The following is a 16,288-nucleotide window of genomic DNA, read 5'->3' as shown; positions in this document are numbered from 1 at the left end:
CAGCAAAGTAGCTAACTACCAGCACACTGCAACATGCACTGTTTTAAACGTCAATGCATGGCTATTTACCGCTCTACTCCAGACGGGCCTCCATCCTGAGGATCTGGCGGTGAAGCACTGGGCGAATGCGCTCCAGGACCCTCATCTGCTGGGTGGTAAGCTGGACCCGGTGCCCCACTGCATCCGTTGCCTCCAAGAGGCGCCGGGCCTTCTTGAGGGTCCTGGACTTGTAATCCTCCCATCGCTTCTGGATGTGTTTGTTGTTGCAGGGTGCCACCCCCTCCACGTTGATGGCACCCACTATGTCCTTCCAGATCCTCTTCCGTCATTCCTTGTTGGCGCGCGATGGTGTGAAGAGGGCATCATAATGCCCCAGAACTTGCTCCACCAGGATACCAACTTCCTTTTCACTGAAGCTGGTAGCCCTCTGCCTCTCTGCTGGGGGGTTGCCACTGGTGCCGGAAGGTGTTGTTTGGACATGGCAAACCCCGAGGCAGGTGTGGGTGGGCAAATGGGTCCTGGGGCTGGGCTGTGGAGTGATGGAACACCAGTCGGGAGTCTTCTGTTCCAGCAGGGGTGGTCACAGCAGCTGGACCCCTGCAGATGGCAGATGTGCAGGCACCAAATGGCAGGGCACAGTGGCAACAGGCAGGCAGGCATCAGCAGATGGCTCGTGAGAGGCTGCTCGGGGCTCTGGGGGGCAGTAATTCGGCCTTCTGGGCAGGAGTGTGGTCTTCCGTGTGTTGTTGCGTGACCAGCTTGATACGGAGTGATTTGGCACGTGAAAAACAGCACGTTTTCGTGAATTCCGAGGAAAGGCCCTTGGCGCGTAAGTGCATAGGTGACGTAACGTGCGCGCAGGCGTTTCCCTCTGCACGGGTTGAAGGTCCCACGAGGGTTTCCATCGGTCTGTACATGCTTTTTGTGGAAATCGGTGCATGTGTTTTCCAGATGTTGGGGTTCACACGTGATTACTTCACAGCGGCTACAGTGCGTACTTCTTCTTTTGGCATGGGTGTTGGCTACGCGTTCTTCTTCTACATGCAATGCAGACGGTGAGTCACACACGCTATTTTTCCTATTGCGGTGTCCCTGTTAGTCACATACCCCTTTTTTGGGGCATACTAGCCTACGTGTTGATGACGTACGCATTTCTGGTGTTCCTGGCTGCCACAGCATACCGTGTGTGTTTTTTTACACGCACGTGGGCTACAGGGGCTGCGTATCTCTTTTTCTTGCTTTTTTGGGATGCCTGAGCGTTGCGTGACACGTCATTTCTCCTAAGGGTCCACAGAATGGGACATTCATCGTAGCTGTATATACGTGTTTGTTGTTTGTGGACCCTTTTATACTGCGCGGGGACACTTCTGCCGGCCTTCGTGTGGTGGACGTGTTTAGGCATGTGCGTGTCTTTTGGCGTGCGTGTGGTTTCCCTATTTGATTCCATGAATATGTGCAGTGCACGTGCGTGTTGGCGTTCCGTGTATTTCCCAGCAGTACTTCCCCAGTGACACCCTCTTTTTCATGCATTGTACCCCATTCCGCGTGTTCCGCCCTGTGTTCTGCCCCATTTTGGTGTGTGCGCTACACGTTGTGCGCTTTTTGCTGTGCGTGTCGCACGGCGTTCGGGATGTTGCAGGGCCTTCCATGAAACGCAAGCGTGTGATTCGCACGCGTGCTCCAGCTTTTTCACGCTTGCGCCAGCTTGCGCCACAAATTTCGGCGCACATTTATTCCATGAATACCCTCTCACTATCAAACAGGCTATTGCAGAATGGATGAATTCCATGATGAATAGTTGAGACAAGAGGCCTGATTATGGCAAGGATGGGGGACTGCTGTCTGGCTATTAATATCTACTACTGTCGATGATACTATATGAGCTGCCATGAATACGTTTGCTGTAGTTAATAAACAGCCTTACATAAAGATGAAGCTAGCAGTCATCACTGCGTGCAATCTTTGAATATAATAGGTTCACAGGGCTTACACAAGCGTGAAATCAAATTCATGTGACTGTAATAATGATTAGAAATACCTTAAACTATACTCTAACTCAGGTGTGGCTTATATTTAAAGTTTAACATGCTACCAGGACAGTAGTACTCATAATCATGGGTTTTTGGTACAGAGGGGCATATCATAAATGGAGAGTGTTCAGTCTGTGTATGGTGTGTATGCTGTAATAGGACTGAGCATCTTTTCCCTACATGTGAACCATCTCCGGTTCCCGAAGCACCTCAAGACCTTCCTCTTTGCTTCTGCTTTCTCTCATCCTCTCCCCTGCTGATCTCCTGGCTGAATCTGATACTGCACTGGTTACCTGGCTACTCTCTGATCTCGGGCCCAGGTGCCCCCCTACCCCTGCCAGTTGCACACCTGCACTGCCCCCTGGCATCACTTGCACTCAGGGACTGTTTCTGTATCCCCACAGCCCCTACTAGCACTTGACACCTGATGTCTGCACTTATCCTTGCACTTGCCACCAGCTGGTTGCACTTTTATTTATTGTCTTCATTTATTTTACTGTTACCCTATGCACTGCACTGTCCCCTCCCCTTGCCCCCTGCAATTTTCCCCTTCCCCCCTCCCCTGCACTTGCGCCATCTCAATTTCACCTGGCCTAGTAGGATTGTTATCCCTGTCTTCCCTCTGTTTCCCCTCCCTTGCCCCGTCGCGCCTTGTAACACTTGTGTATAGGTGCGTTATGAATGCCATATCATATCATACATATATGTTTACTACATGCTGTGTAAATGCCTACATGAAAACGTTTATGCCACGTGTATTTGCACTTGCATGTTAAATTTCACTACATTTCAGTAAATGGTTTTGCATTTTCCTCGTGTTATGTACACAATCGGAAAAATGGAAATGCGTTCATTTATTGGAGAAAAAAAATAACGTTGTTCCTGTATGTGTGCTTTCTATGTGGAGTGTGGTTTAAAATCTCAGTTCTTTCATAGCAATGTTATAGAGTTTCCCTTTATTTGTTTTATTTTTTTATTGTAACATTTATAAAGTGCACCAAACCCATGGGTATCAGGGCGATGGTTATAAAGGGTACAGTCAAGCAAAACATCACAATCAACAAGAAGGCATTGGGCCTCATTACGAGGTCGGCGGTAGAACACGCCATTAGTCGGCGAGCTACCACTGAACCCATAACACTGTTTCTGCCGCCTGACATCCCAGTGCCACTGGGATATCATGGCAGGCAGCAGAACGGTAAATCCCCATTCCCGTGGAGTCCAATACGACTTAACAGGAATGGGGTCACTGAGGCACCAGCACCAGTGCTAATGGTGATGGTGCTTCAGTGAAAACACTGCCAGTAGGGGCCTGAACTCCTGGCAGGTCAGGCCTGCTCGGAGTTCCGGGCCCCTACCGGCAAACTTGCAGTTTGGCGGTCGGCAAAGGGTGCCGGTACGTTGCTACCCATACCCTTATTTTCAGACCGCCAAACTTGTAATGATGTCCAGTGTTTGTTCTGGAAAATGTGGAGAAGCGCTTATAGCCGGTATCCGGAAGATGGAGTATCCTGGGCGAACAGCAAAGTCTTAATGTGTTTTTGGAAAACCCAGTATGATTGTTCAGATCTCACCTTATGTGGAATGGTGTTCGAGGTTTCAGAGGAAATGACTGGGAAGATTGAGACCCCAGCTCTTTTGAGTCTGAATCTCGGGGTAACCAGTCAGTTGGTGTACATTTACTGCATGGGTCCAGTTGATTTGGACTATAGGAGTTTCTGCGACGGGTATATGGTTGCCGTGTTGGCTAGGCATTTATGCATGATGGCCAGAGTTTTGAAAATGATCTGCTGTCGAATGGGGAGCCTGTGGACATTTCTTTTGGCCAATGTGATATGCTCTCACCCGGGGATGTTTAACGCAGCCCTGAGAGCATTTATTTGTATGATCTGCAGTTTATTGAGATTTTGCGCAGATGTGCCAGCAAATAGGGTGTTTCCAAAGTCCAATCTCAAGCCTATGAGCGCCCGAGCGATAGTAAGGCAACTATTTGCAGACAGGATTGGTCGAAAGGCATACATTAGTTTTCGTAGTGTGTGCAGCAGAAGAAGCAATGGCATTGACTTGTCTATTGAGTGACAAGATAGCGTCAAAATAGATGCCCAAAGTTTTGGCAGCACTGTAAACAGGAAGTGAATCTATCAATGGTAAAGGATTTGTATTTAGGGTCGGGTTGGGTCAAGTTGGCTGAGGGTGGTTTGTGAACCGGTCAGGAGGATTTCCATTTTTTCATCATTAAGGCATAATATGTTAGCCGCCATCCAGGCGTGGATGGTTTGGTAGATGGAGTGCAGTGCATTAGAGTCAGGCGTGTAGTAGGAGCAGGAGTATCTGCGTGTCATCCGCATAATTAGTGTAGGAGATGCCTAGGTTGTCGAGGATGTCAAATAGAGGTTTGGCAAATATGTTATATAGGGTGGGAGAGACACATGAACCCTGAGGGACCCCGCAGGAGATAGGAGCGGGCGGGGCTGAGGCAATGTCTGAGAAGACTCTGAAAGATCTGTTAGATAGGAAGGAGGAGATCCATGCAGTGGCCTGTTCTGACAAGTGAGGTGCTGATACAAGGTGTTGACTTAGGATTTGATGATCCAGACGGTCAAACTTCGTCCATTCGGTTTTATTTAAGTCTAATAGGGCTGATTCTGTTCCATGGTCTGAAGCCTGATTGCCGTAGACCCAGGAGGTTATTAGTGTCGAGAAATTACTGGATTTGGACATAGGCTGCTCTATCCAGTATCTTAAAGAGAAAAGGGACGGTGGTGATGGGACAATAGTTAGTAGGGATTTCTGGGTCGAGGGCAGATTTTTTCAGCAAGCAGAGGACCCAAGCATCCTTTAAGTTAGTTGGGACGAAGCCTAGTGTTGAAGGAGGAATTAATCAAAGAAGTGACCAAGGCTGCCAGTGCTTTAGCACAGTCCTTGATCACTGCTGCCGGGCTGAACTCCCCTTGGCATCTCAAAGGTTTGAGACCTTTGATGATTTGTAATGTATCATTTTCAAAGACTGGTTTGAATGTAAATGCCTGGAGAACTGGTGGCTCAAAGACTACCTATCACTAGGGGTTGAAGCCAGGGAATCTTTTTTTATTGAGACCTTTTTCTGAAGCAAGGCCAGTTTATCAAGTAAGGCATTTTGGATGTTAACACACCAAGTGTTGTCTTTACTGCAGCTGGAAGTGTGAGGCATGGGTGATTCCAATTCATGTAGAATAGCGAATAGCATGGTAGAACTGGAGCTGGCATTAGAAATTCTTACATGGTACTTAGATTTTTTGGCTGTGCATTTTTATATACCTTTGCAGTGACTGTGAAAAGGTCTTTATTATTCTCTGAAAGCGAGTTCCTCCAGTTAGTCTCAGTTTCACGTTTTTTCCAACTCAAGGGCTTTGAGGTCTGGGGTGAACCAAGAGTTGCAGTGCAATAGGGGTTTGGTATTATGCTGGGTATGTAGAGCCACTGTTTTAATGTCCTTTGCGACAGTCGAGTTGTACATTTCGACCAGAGCGGTTGGGTCTTCATTGTCGGTCGTGTCGGTGCGTAGAGCCACCGTTTTAATATCCTTTGCGACAGTCGAGTTGTACATTTCGACCAGAGCGGTTGGGTCTTCATTGTCGGTCGTGTCGGTGAAAAGGCGGTAAGGAGCGAAGGCGCCATCAGTGACCAGTCAAGAGTGGGGTTGGAGGAGGTATGATATACTATATGGCATTTATAACGTGCCTGTACACAAGTGTTTCTAGGTGCGACAAAACAAGGAGAGGACAACTGTGTGACTGTGAAAAGGTCTTTATTATTCTCTGAAAGCGAGTTCCTCCAGTTAGTCTCAGCCTCACGTTTTTTTCAACTCAAGGGCTTTGAGGTCTGGGGTGAACCAAGAGTTGCAGTGCAATAGGGGTTTGGTATTATGCTGGGTATGTATAGCCACCCTTTTAATATCCTTTGTGAAAGTCGAGTTGTACATTTCGACCAGAGCGGTTGGGTCTTGATTGTCGGTTGTGTCGGTGAAAAAGCGGTAAGGAGTGAAGGCGCCATCAGTGACCAGTCAAGAGTGGGGTTGGAGGAGGTATGATATACTATATGGCATTTATAACATGCCTGTACACAAGTGTTTCTAGGTGCGACAAAACAAGGAGAGGGAAATAAAGAGCGGACAAAACAACAAGCTTACTAGGCCTTGTGTCATTCAGATCGCGCACGTTCGATGGTTTGAATGGCTGTTCGAGCGAGTGATGTTTTATTACATCTGCGGTACCTCAACGATGGTGATGGAGAGCCTAGAAGTTATGTACATCTGTAATTTCTCTCCCTTCAGCTGTGAGTCGGGTGGGGGTTACGGTTGGCCACACTTGAACCTCCGTCTTCAGCGCATATCAACCACAGGTCTAATCCATAGTTTCCTAATTGTGCTCTGTCAGGGGCAATAGAGGAAGAAAGGTAGTTTTGATTTCCTCAGCACATGCTGGACACACAGGATTGATGGGCGCAGAAAAATTCCATTTAGAGATATGGGCATCATCGCAAATTTGGGTGTAAATCTCCAGCTTTCTGCCCATTTTCGGCTCTATTACAGCCAGCGCTATTACAGCTGGCGGTAATAGCACCGAAAAGCCCCAAAGAGTCCTATGGACTCAAAATAAATGGGCAATAACAGTGCCACTGCAACTAGGAACTGAGTTGCGGTAATGCTAATAGCATTGAGCAGTATCCCAGTGGATTTACCACCGGTATACCACCCAACTCATGATGAGGCCCACAGTCATTAATGGTTAAGGTATCCAAAATCAGATGAGTGATTAATTGTTTGCCAAAACGAACCCTTGATGTTATCCATATAGCTTTTTAAGCACAAATGACCTCTTATGAGCAAATAGCCCATCATGTTTTGCTGGTAGGACAGGATTTCACAAAAAATCCAAGAGGTGAAAGCTTCTTTGATATGATTTTGGGCGCATGTATTGATTGAGACTGGATTATCCCACATATGCCCTACATTAATTTATTTTATTTATTTATTTTATTTTATTACATTTGTTATACGCCCAGACCCGGGGTATCACGGCGTAGTTACAGACAATGGGAGAATGCAATCTTAAAAGCGAACACAGAAGTACACAGGAATAACAGTCAATAATATACAACAATATCCAAAATAGTCAGATATGTACAGTTAATTGGAGCGGATTGGTGCTCTGGTTCAGTTAGTACTTGTTGAAAAGCCAAGTCTTCAAAGAGCTTTTGAATTTTGGGAAGGATGTTTCGTTCATAATATGGGTGGGTAGAGCGTTACAATGTCTGGGAGCCAGTGTTTTGAAGCTACTACCCCCTGCTTTCTCTCTTTTGTGTCTGGGGGTTTCAAGGTATGCGTTTTTATTGGACCTGAGGAGTCTGGTCTGGGGCTTCTTCATGACTATGTTGTTGAGGTATTTGGGTGCTTTGTTGGCCATGCATTTGTGAGTGATGCTCAAGGTTTTAAATAAAATTCTAGCTTGGATAGGGAGCCAGTGGTGGTCTCTTCTGGTGTTAGAGATATGTTCAGATTTTTTGATGCCTAGGGCTGCTCTGAGCGCCTTGCTCTGCATGAGTTGAAGTTTGGCTATGTTGGCTTTGGAGGTGCCAAGGAAAAGGATATTACAATAGTCTAGCTTAGACAGTATGAGTGCTCTTGCTAGAGTAACGCAGTTATTGGCTGAGAGGAATTTGCAGCTAAGGGAGATGAGTTTGGAGGTGTAAGAGGTGGACGAGGCTAATGTGTTTACTTTTTTAGACATGGACAGTGTAGCATCTAAGTAAACGCCAAGGGTCTTGACTTGTTTAAGAACAGGGATTATGGTGCCATCGATGGTGAATGATTTGAAAGCGGGCTCAAGGGTATTGATTTTGCTGGAGGAGCCTAGTATGAGGAGCTCGGTTTTGTCGTTGTTGAGACAAAGGCTATTATTGGCCATCCAGTTTTGAATGAGTGAGTAGATTTGGTTAACCAGTAGTGAGTCTTGTTCGTGATTGCCTGAGAGTGGAATGAGGATTTGGGTGTCATCGGCGAAGTTAGTATAGATGACACCCATGGCATCCAAAGCTGCGAATAGTAGCTTGGTATAGGCATTATACAGAGTGGGGGATAGGCAGGAGCCTTGCGGCACACCTGCAGGGACAGGAACCTTGCGGCACACCTGCAGGGACAGGCATCTTTGCCGATGGATACTCTGGAGGTCCTATCTGCCAAGAATGATTTGATCCAGTTGGTGGCGTTCTGAGCTAGGTTGAAATTGTTTGCTGGAGTGTTACAGAGTTTATCGTGGTCAACCAGATCAAAGGCCGCTGAGAGGTCCAGGAGCATCAGTAGACACAGTTTACCTGCTTCTCTAGTGGCATTCATTTGGATCTTCAGATCAAAGAGGGCTGTCTCTGTACTATGGTTGGGACAGAATCCTGACTGACGGTCTCCTAATAGTTGATGGTGTTCCAAATGGTTCTGAATTTGGCAGTAGGCTATTTTATCAATTATTTTTAGGAGAAATGGGACCGTTGTAATAGGTCGGTAGTTGGTGGGTATTGACGGGTCCAGGGATGGTTTTTTTAGAAGTGGTGTCACCCAAGCTTTTTTGATACTGATGGGGACTGTGTTTTTGAGGAAAGAGGCATTGATGAATTCGGTGATGATGGGTGTAAGGGTGGGGGCGCAGAGTTTCACTAGGTGGGAAGGGAATTGGTCTTCTTTACAGTTGGAGGCTTTGAATTTCGTTATGGTGTCAAATACTTCTTTGTTAGAAACTGGTGTAAATTGAAATGGGGGGCCAGTAGTGGTATTTGATGTGGTCATTGATATGGTGGGTGGAGTTTTGTCAGCTAGGAGTGTTTTTTTACTATCAAGGGCGTTTTGTATAGTGGTACACCAGTCTTTACTAGAGTTGGTAGGTGCTGAGATTTGACAGGGGTTTTCAAGCTCTCTAAGGATGGTAAACAGTTCTTTGCTGTCTGAGGACGCATTAGTAATACGGAGGTTAAAGGCTGATTATTGCTGATTTGTATGTTTTGTTGGCTTCAGCAAAGGCTAATGCTGATTCTGGGGTATTGTTTTTCTTATGGAGGTGTTCAAGTGATCCTTTTGTGCGTCTTAAGGCTACAAGTTCCTCATTAAACCAAAAACAGGATGGTTTGTCAGGTCTACGGGTTTTAGTGGTGATGGGAGCAAGTAGATCAATAGTTTGGGTGAGGCATTGTTGGTATTGTTCTACTAGATAGGAAGGGTTGTTGGTGCCTAGAACCGTATGGGCAAGAGCAGCACTCAAGGTTGGAGAGAGTTTGTCGGATGAGAGCTTTTTGATATTTCTAGTTTCGAAGGTGTCTGGTTTTTTGGGAGTGATGTGATCTGTACTAACATTGTCTATTGTGAAGTTGATTACATGGTGATCTGACCATTTGACTGGGAGGATGGAGTCAATGGTGACTTGAGAGTTAAGAGTGAGAAGCCAGTCCAGGGTTCTTCCTTTTGAGTCGGTGGGTTTGTCTATCAGTTGTACGAAGTTCATTTCTGACATAGCTGTATAGATGGTTGATGCATCAGCTTCTTTTTGAGAATCTTCTCAAAAGTGTTTTTGAAATGTAAGAACACACGTGCGGGTCTGACCGGTGGGCAGCTCAACCACCACACGACAGCAGCTCTGAACGGAATAAACCGTTTGAGGATCAAATAGCCAAGATAAGTCCCAATTCCAGGTTCATTGGTACAGTTGGTGTACTTTTCGGTATGTCTAGGAGAGTTTACATACCTTATTTTCAGCTCTAACAATAGGTGTTACATCTCCATACCCCAACATTTCAGTGGCTATGTATCAGAGATACATTGTGGCCAAAATAATGGGGGGCTGAGTTGTTGAGATGGCCATTATGGCCAATAAAAGAGTTCTATCTACACATATTTGTTGGGGTTTGCCTGTCAGTCTTTCATCAATCTATCAAGTAAAAACCCAGAAGTCATGACATTTCCCTCACTGGGATATCTCTATAGGGTGTAAATTCCTGACAGAAGCTGAGATTTCCCTGTCCGCTCAAGGGACCTGTACTCGCCATTGTTCTAATTGTGGGTTGGTCCTGGATAAACCCACTCGTATTTCAATTTACCAGCTTCAACTATACCATGCTACCGATCTACAGGAACTGGCTATTGTCATAAACACATCAGTATGTCTCTACCTGTTATGTTTTGTTTATGGAACAGGAAATGCAGTTCATCTGTTTACCCTTCAAATCGCACGCAATTTCTGATGCAAGTGCCATTTTGATGTAGTGGCCAGATATGGAGAAAGAAAAGGCAGCCAATTCGAACCTACCAAGATGAAGGCACAAACCGGTGCAAGGAAGCTCCACACCATCCCAGTGTATACCTCGAGCCAGCAGCTGAGAACAAAGAAAAGGACTCATCAGTCTCCACCAAACAACCTTTTTTTACTTCCCCGCATGCATTTCAGCTTACTCCCCCACTCCCAACTATATCATGTCCTGCCATGTCCTAAAACAGACCAAACAAACCCACACTGTGATTCTAAAGCAAATGATTGCCTAGAGTCCACAAATCACATCAGCTGAGGGGGAGAAACTGTAGAATCTGTGCCTATTGAAACTGAAGCTAGTTTTAAACATGCAAAGCAGCTTCCCAAAAGGGCAGACAAAGTTGTACTTTTTAAAGCTTATGTGGGTTTGGAAAGAAATGTGGGCGAGTGCTAGTCACTCGTGGTTCCTGATAGAAGATGTCTTATTTACATTGGGCAGCCATTGAAAAACTGGTAGACCCGAGGCATAAGCAGAGATACTAAGAACCATGTAATTAATGCATGCTAGGGAACATAGTCAAAATCATATGAAGTGATTCGTTTGTAGAAGGTGTGTTACCAATCACTACTAATAAATATATCAATATGACACAACCATAAGTTGTTGTATTGTGGAGTTCCAAGGAAGCCATTGGCCCAGCTAAACAAATAGGTGCTGAATGATATATGATAAACTGGTGGAATAAACCAGTCTTTGTTTTCCAAACGTGTATCCAGAGTGGAAAAGACAATTACTTCTCACTGCAAGCCGTGGGAGACCAATCCTCTTCCACGTTTATATCCAGTTGTCTCCCATGAACTTACAGTCACATAGGTTGTCGGAGTGTTAGGACCTTGCACATATACAATTCTCATGTTAATCAGTTTCCTCAGTGCATGTGGTTTCTATATTATTTTGTAGCACCAGAGAATTTGAATTTGATCAATTATCCTTTCAGTCGTATTTTAGCTTTCTATTTTTATTTTGGGTAACAAGCCACACAGTGCTTGTCCTCAACTTTTGAAATATCGTCCAATACGCAGTGCGCCCTTTGCTCTGATATCATATCCATTGTCTTGGCAAGCGACAGCTGGTGCATACATTTATTTTTTTCCCACCGCTGATAGGTCTAAAGAGAAGCAAATGCAACCAACCCACTATCTCACAGTGTGATGCTAGACACAAACCCCACTGCTCACGTGCAAGGTTGTGGTCTGGTGACATAATGAGTGGTGCTCAAGCTTATGTGCCCCGGCTAGGGGCTCGCAATTAGGAAGTTGGTAGTAAACTTGCCCCCAAATGCAGAGCTATCCTCAGAGCTGGGTTTGTATCTCACAATCTCTCTACTTGTTTTTTTTATTTTATTTTGTTGCTTTTATTAATCCGTTGACAAATGGCACAAATATATAGGGGGTCAACGTGTACAGTTTGAGCAGAGATTCTCATCACAGTGGTGGCTGCGAGGTTTTGCGAGGGAGGTTGTTGGCCACCATAATACTGATATTTGGAGTAAACCTCTTGATACCCACCGTCAGTTTAGCTCCATCTCAGCAAGCAGTACCACTTTTTAATTACACAACTACAGAATTGAAAAATAAGTGGTTCTTTCTTACAATGTGCACGTCTGTTTTGGCCACCATTTTTAAATGTCTTTCCTTTGCATTTTGGGTTACATCTTGCTTAGCACATGCCAAAGTAATGATCATTTAAATCTAATGATCTAATGATGTTGCATCAGATATGGGTTCAACGCTTAGGTACTCTACAAAGTCGCAAAAAGCATCACAGCTTGATGGCCAAGGGGAAATGTTTACTTACTGGACAGCTGAAGATTGTCTCTGCAAGTATTGAAATGCTTTTTATAGAAAAAATATAGCAATAATTAGCTGGATTGATATCCAGGGCAAGCCAATCCCAGGACCACTAATAGAACTGTGGCACATAATGGCTCTTCCGGTTTGTTCTGTTCTCAACTCTCTATGCCCACTGGCTGACAGTCACTATTATACTACGTGTGATGGATCGGTGTCTGTGTAGTTTACTGGTACAGACTTCAGGTGCACGGCTGATAATGTAGGGAGTCATGTGTTAGCATCATGCAAAGGTCTGGTTCCTGCTGTCCTTTAGCCTATTTGTCTCTTTCAGTGGGTAATGTCTGTTTACCAAGTATTCTATGAGTGTTTCTGATACATTGATGGTTGTTTTTCCATAGCAGTTAGTTAGGGCATGCATTCATTCTATGGAGCAACTGGCACACCTATCTTGATAACATTAGGCATCATTTGCACTCCGCCTCGGATGGCCCCAGAACAATTTACAAAAGTTACCCTTAAAAAAGCAGTGGAGGCAGAGAAAGTGGGGGGCAGAGGCGAGGGAAAAATGTTAGCTAGAAGGCAGATGAGAGGTACATAAAGAGGGTGGAGTAACTGGGAGGAAAGGGGCTAAGCATTACGTTCGGTTTTGAAAAAATCTGTGTGGACGTCGGATGTCCGGGGGAAGACAATTCCATGCAAGTGGCGCAAGAAGGGAGAAAGAACAGACGCAAGAGGTAGCACAGGGAGGCAAAGTGCCAAAAGGCTAGTCAAGGAGGCAGAGCAGATATTACGAGAAGGCTTGTAGAGTTGGATAGAGGAGGATAGATTTGGTGGTGCCTTAACATAGATTAGTGAACCAGGCAAAGACATTTAAATCTGGCCCTGTTTTGCATTGTCAGCCATAAAGCCTGGTGACGGTACGAGGAAGAAGATGCAAAGTGAAGGAGTTCAGAGAGAGTCCTGGTAGCGAAGTGAATGATCTTGTCAAGCGGAGACCAAAGAGGATGCTGGCTCAGTAGTCCAGTTTAAAGCAAGTAAGAGTGGTTAGGCAATGCTTGGTGGTGTAGAATGGAAGGTGGTGCCTGATTTTCCTAATATTTAGGACGTTGAGGCAAGCCACCGTTGCAGTTTTGGAGATGAAAGTAGAAAAGGTGTGGGAAGGGTCATAGATGATGCTGAGGTTTGTAGCTGAAGAAGAGCAGGGGAGAGTGTCATGTGGGTATCTGGATAGGCAGGGGAGGAGATGAGAGAGAGTATTTGTCAAGGAAGACGAGCACCTCTGTTTTGGTAGAGTTTAACATCAGATAGTGCAAAGACATCCCATATTTACTTGAGGAATGTGTTTTTGCTTATTGTCATATTTCCTCTACATGTGATTAAAACACTTGTTTGTTTTATACAGACTGTATTCATAGAGTATTTATCTAAATAACTATTGGAAAATCAACACCTTGCAAAATCTTACAATGAATTCAGATAACTATTTATCTATAACTATTTACCACCTTTTTGGTGGAATAAAGACAGTGTGCAAGGGACGGGAGGGTTCCTACTTTGGATCCTCTTCTCTCCTTCATCCACACAGGATATTTTATTCATAGTGTGCGTTTTCTTCCAGCTTATATGCAAGTATTTGGTTTGCTTTATTGTTTTTACTCTAGTAAAACTGTTTTTTGTAGGCCAGCGATTTCACTGATCGGTCAGCCCAATGCATCTCTAGTGCTATGTTGCCTTTTCTCAGTGCCCTTTCCCCTTTCCTTGTCCAGTGGGTTTGTAGATCTTTTTCTAGCAGGCTACCGTACCCTTTATCTTGGATACTAGGATTTTCGAGACCCTTCGCTGCTCAGCCCGTGCGCTAATGAGCATCCCCCTCACTACCGCTTTCATGGCATCCCAAACTACATCAATGGGTGTGTCCTCTGTTGTGTTTTCCAAAAATAGTTAGATAGTATTTCATCAGTTTCCCTTTTAATAATCTCATCTAGCAGCATGGCATCACATAGCTTCCAGTATCTCACTGGGGGTCAGGGGGAACCATTTATACTTAGGTCAGCAGATACTTTGGCATGATACGAGATCGCCCCCGCGTGTATCTCTACCTTGTCCAAACATGGGTATATTGCGTCTGTGGCTAACAAGAGGTCTATTCTTGACAATACCCTATGTGCATGGGAGTAGTGGGTGTAGTCCCTAACCCCCTTATTGGCCAATATTCATGCATCAACCGTCCTCGTTTCCCTGAATAGCTTTGCCAGGGATTGTGCTTGTATATAGTCTAATCTAGTTGGGGGAAGAGTTGTATCTGTTAGAGGGTCAGGGACCATATTGACAGGGTAATTCATGGAATAAATGTGTGCCGAAAAGGGGAGCGCAGTGGTGAAAATCGCAGCGCACATGTGCTAAATCAGCGCATGCAGCCGTTCATCGATTCATGAAATGCGCTGCACGTGTAAAACCTAGGATGTGCGCCAAATCCGCGGGTGGCGCACGCGGGCACACACGTCACTAAATGGCGTGCGTGACGCGCACAGGGTTAGCGCACATCGTGTAGCACACATAAGAAAAGTGGGTGGAACACGGGGCGTAACATGCGGAATGGGGAACAACACGTGAAAATGTGGGAGTTACGGGGGAAGTACCGCAGGTAAATGCTTGCAACGCCCACACGCGCGCTAACAACACGTATTCATGGAATCGAACAGGGAAAAACCAGAGTGCTAAAAAAGACGCGCTAATCCGGAAACACGTACGCCAGCAGGAAGCAGGCGTAAGCGGCCCCGCTCAGCATAAAAGTGCGCGCAAACAGCAAACAAGCTCATACACTACAATGAATATACCGTTCTTCGCAGCAGTGGTCGTGGGACACCTCAGGAGGAGGTGGATAGCCAGGCCCCGCATTTTTTTACCCAGGACCAGCCTTTTTGGGATGCCTGACGACCAGGTGTATGGGAGGTACAGGTTTCCACTACAAATAATCCTAGAACTGGTCAGGGAGTGGGAGGATGACCTCACATCACCCACCCTGTGGTCCCAAGCACTGAGCCCCTTGGAAAAGGTGCTCAATGTACTGCACTTCTTGGCTACTGGGTCATTTCAGCAGACAAGTGCCATAGTCAAGGGTGTGTCACGCTGCCTACACCAGGTGTTGGCCATCATGACTGCACGCCCCTCAGTCCGCAGGCACATATACATGCCCAGAACACCTGCAGAAAGGCAGCCTGTCGTCCAGGACTTTTACGGGGTGGCACACTTCCCCAAAGTGCGAGCTGCCATTGATTGCACCCATGTGGCTCTACTTCCTCCCAGGGCCACTGAGCACATCTATCGAAACCGCAAGCACTGGCATTCCATCAACGTGCAGGTTGTATGTGATGCCAAGGGAATCATCACCTCAGTATATGCCAACTTTCCAGAGTCCAGCCATGATAGTTTCATATTCCGAATATCACCCCTAAACCGGGACCTGGAAGCTGGGCGGCATGGCGACACATGGCTAATTGGTGAGTATAAATGTCTCTGCACATGCATGCATGTCAGACACTGAGAAATGGGAAAACCCCACTAATTACCATTATTACCTCCCGAGGGAACAGTGCCTACCCTCTGAGCACCTACATGATGACGCCAAAATGGAACCTCACCACACCACCATTCGAGGTAAGATACAACACAGCTCATATTTCAACCCGGGGCATAGTGGAGCACACATTCGGAGTGCTGACGTCATGCTTTCACTCCCTTGATCGCTCTGATGGGCAGCTGCTATATGCGCCCCCAGTAGTGTGCAGGATCATAGTGGCAGCATGTGTCCTGCACAACGTTGCAACCCGGGGGGCGTGCGGTGGACATCGTGGTGCCCCCACATCTCCAACCGCATGCACGGCCGCTGCGCATGGGAGGTGAAAGGGCATGTGGTGAGGCAGCCCGTACCCAGCTTGTGGCAAATTTCTTCACCTAAAAGGCCTGGAACATACCAGCTGACAATTTATGATGATGATAAAGGGACAGTCAACTGTCACAACCATACCACCCTGAGATTGTTCACCTGGAAGTGCTACATTGTGTGCATCCCTAGCTACTTAAAAACACCCATTGCTGTGTCAGTAAAAGGCATACATTCATGCAGCATGAAGGACT

General features: G+C 46.0%; 1 protein-coding gene across 3 annotated transcripts in view; it reads right to left on the bottom strand.

Moving 5' to 3' along the window:
• The window catches only part of LOC138447680 (adhesion G protein-coupled receptor E1-like), a 908,650-nt gene that overhangs the window by 41,630 nt on the left and 850,732 nt on the right, over positions 1-16,288 (bottom strand). For all 3 annotated transcript variants that reach the window (XM_069603943.1, XM_069603945.1, XM_069603944.1), the window contains one exon: positions 10,358-10,424. In XM_069603943.1, the coding sequence (XP_069460044.1) occupies positions 10,358-10,424 (67 nt within the window). The remainder of the gene's footprint in view (positions 1-10,357; positions 10,425-16,288) is intronic.

This window comes from Ambystoma mexicanum, chromosome 3q, assembly GCF_040938575.1.
Source record: "Ambystoma mexicanum isolate Mex_15411 chromosome 3q, UKY_AmexF1_1, whole genome shotgun sequence".
Taxonomy (NCBI): domain Eukaryota; kingdom Metazoa; phylum Chordata; class Amphibia; order Caudata; family Ambystomatidae; genus Ambystoma; species Ambystoma mexicanum.
The sequence above is the reverse complement of the archived record's forward strand: the minus strand, read 5'-3'. Positions and strand labels throughout refer to the sequence as shown.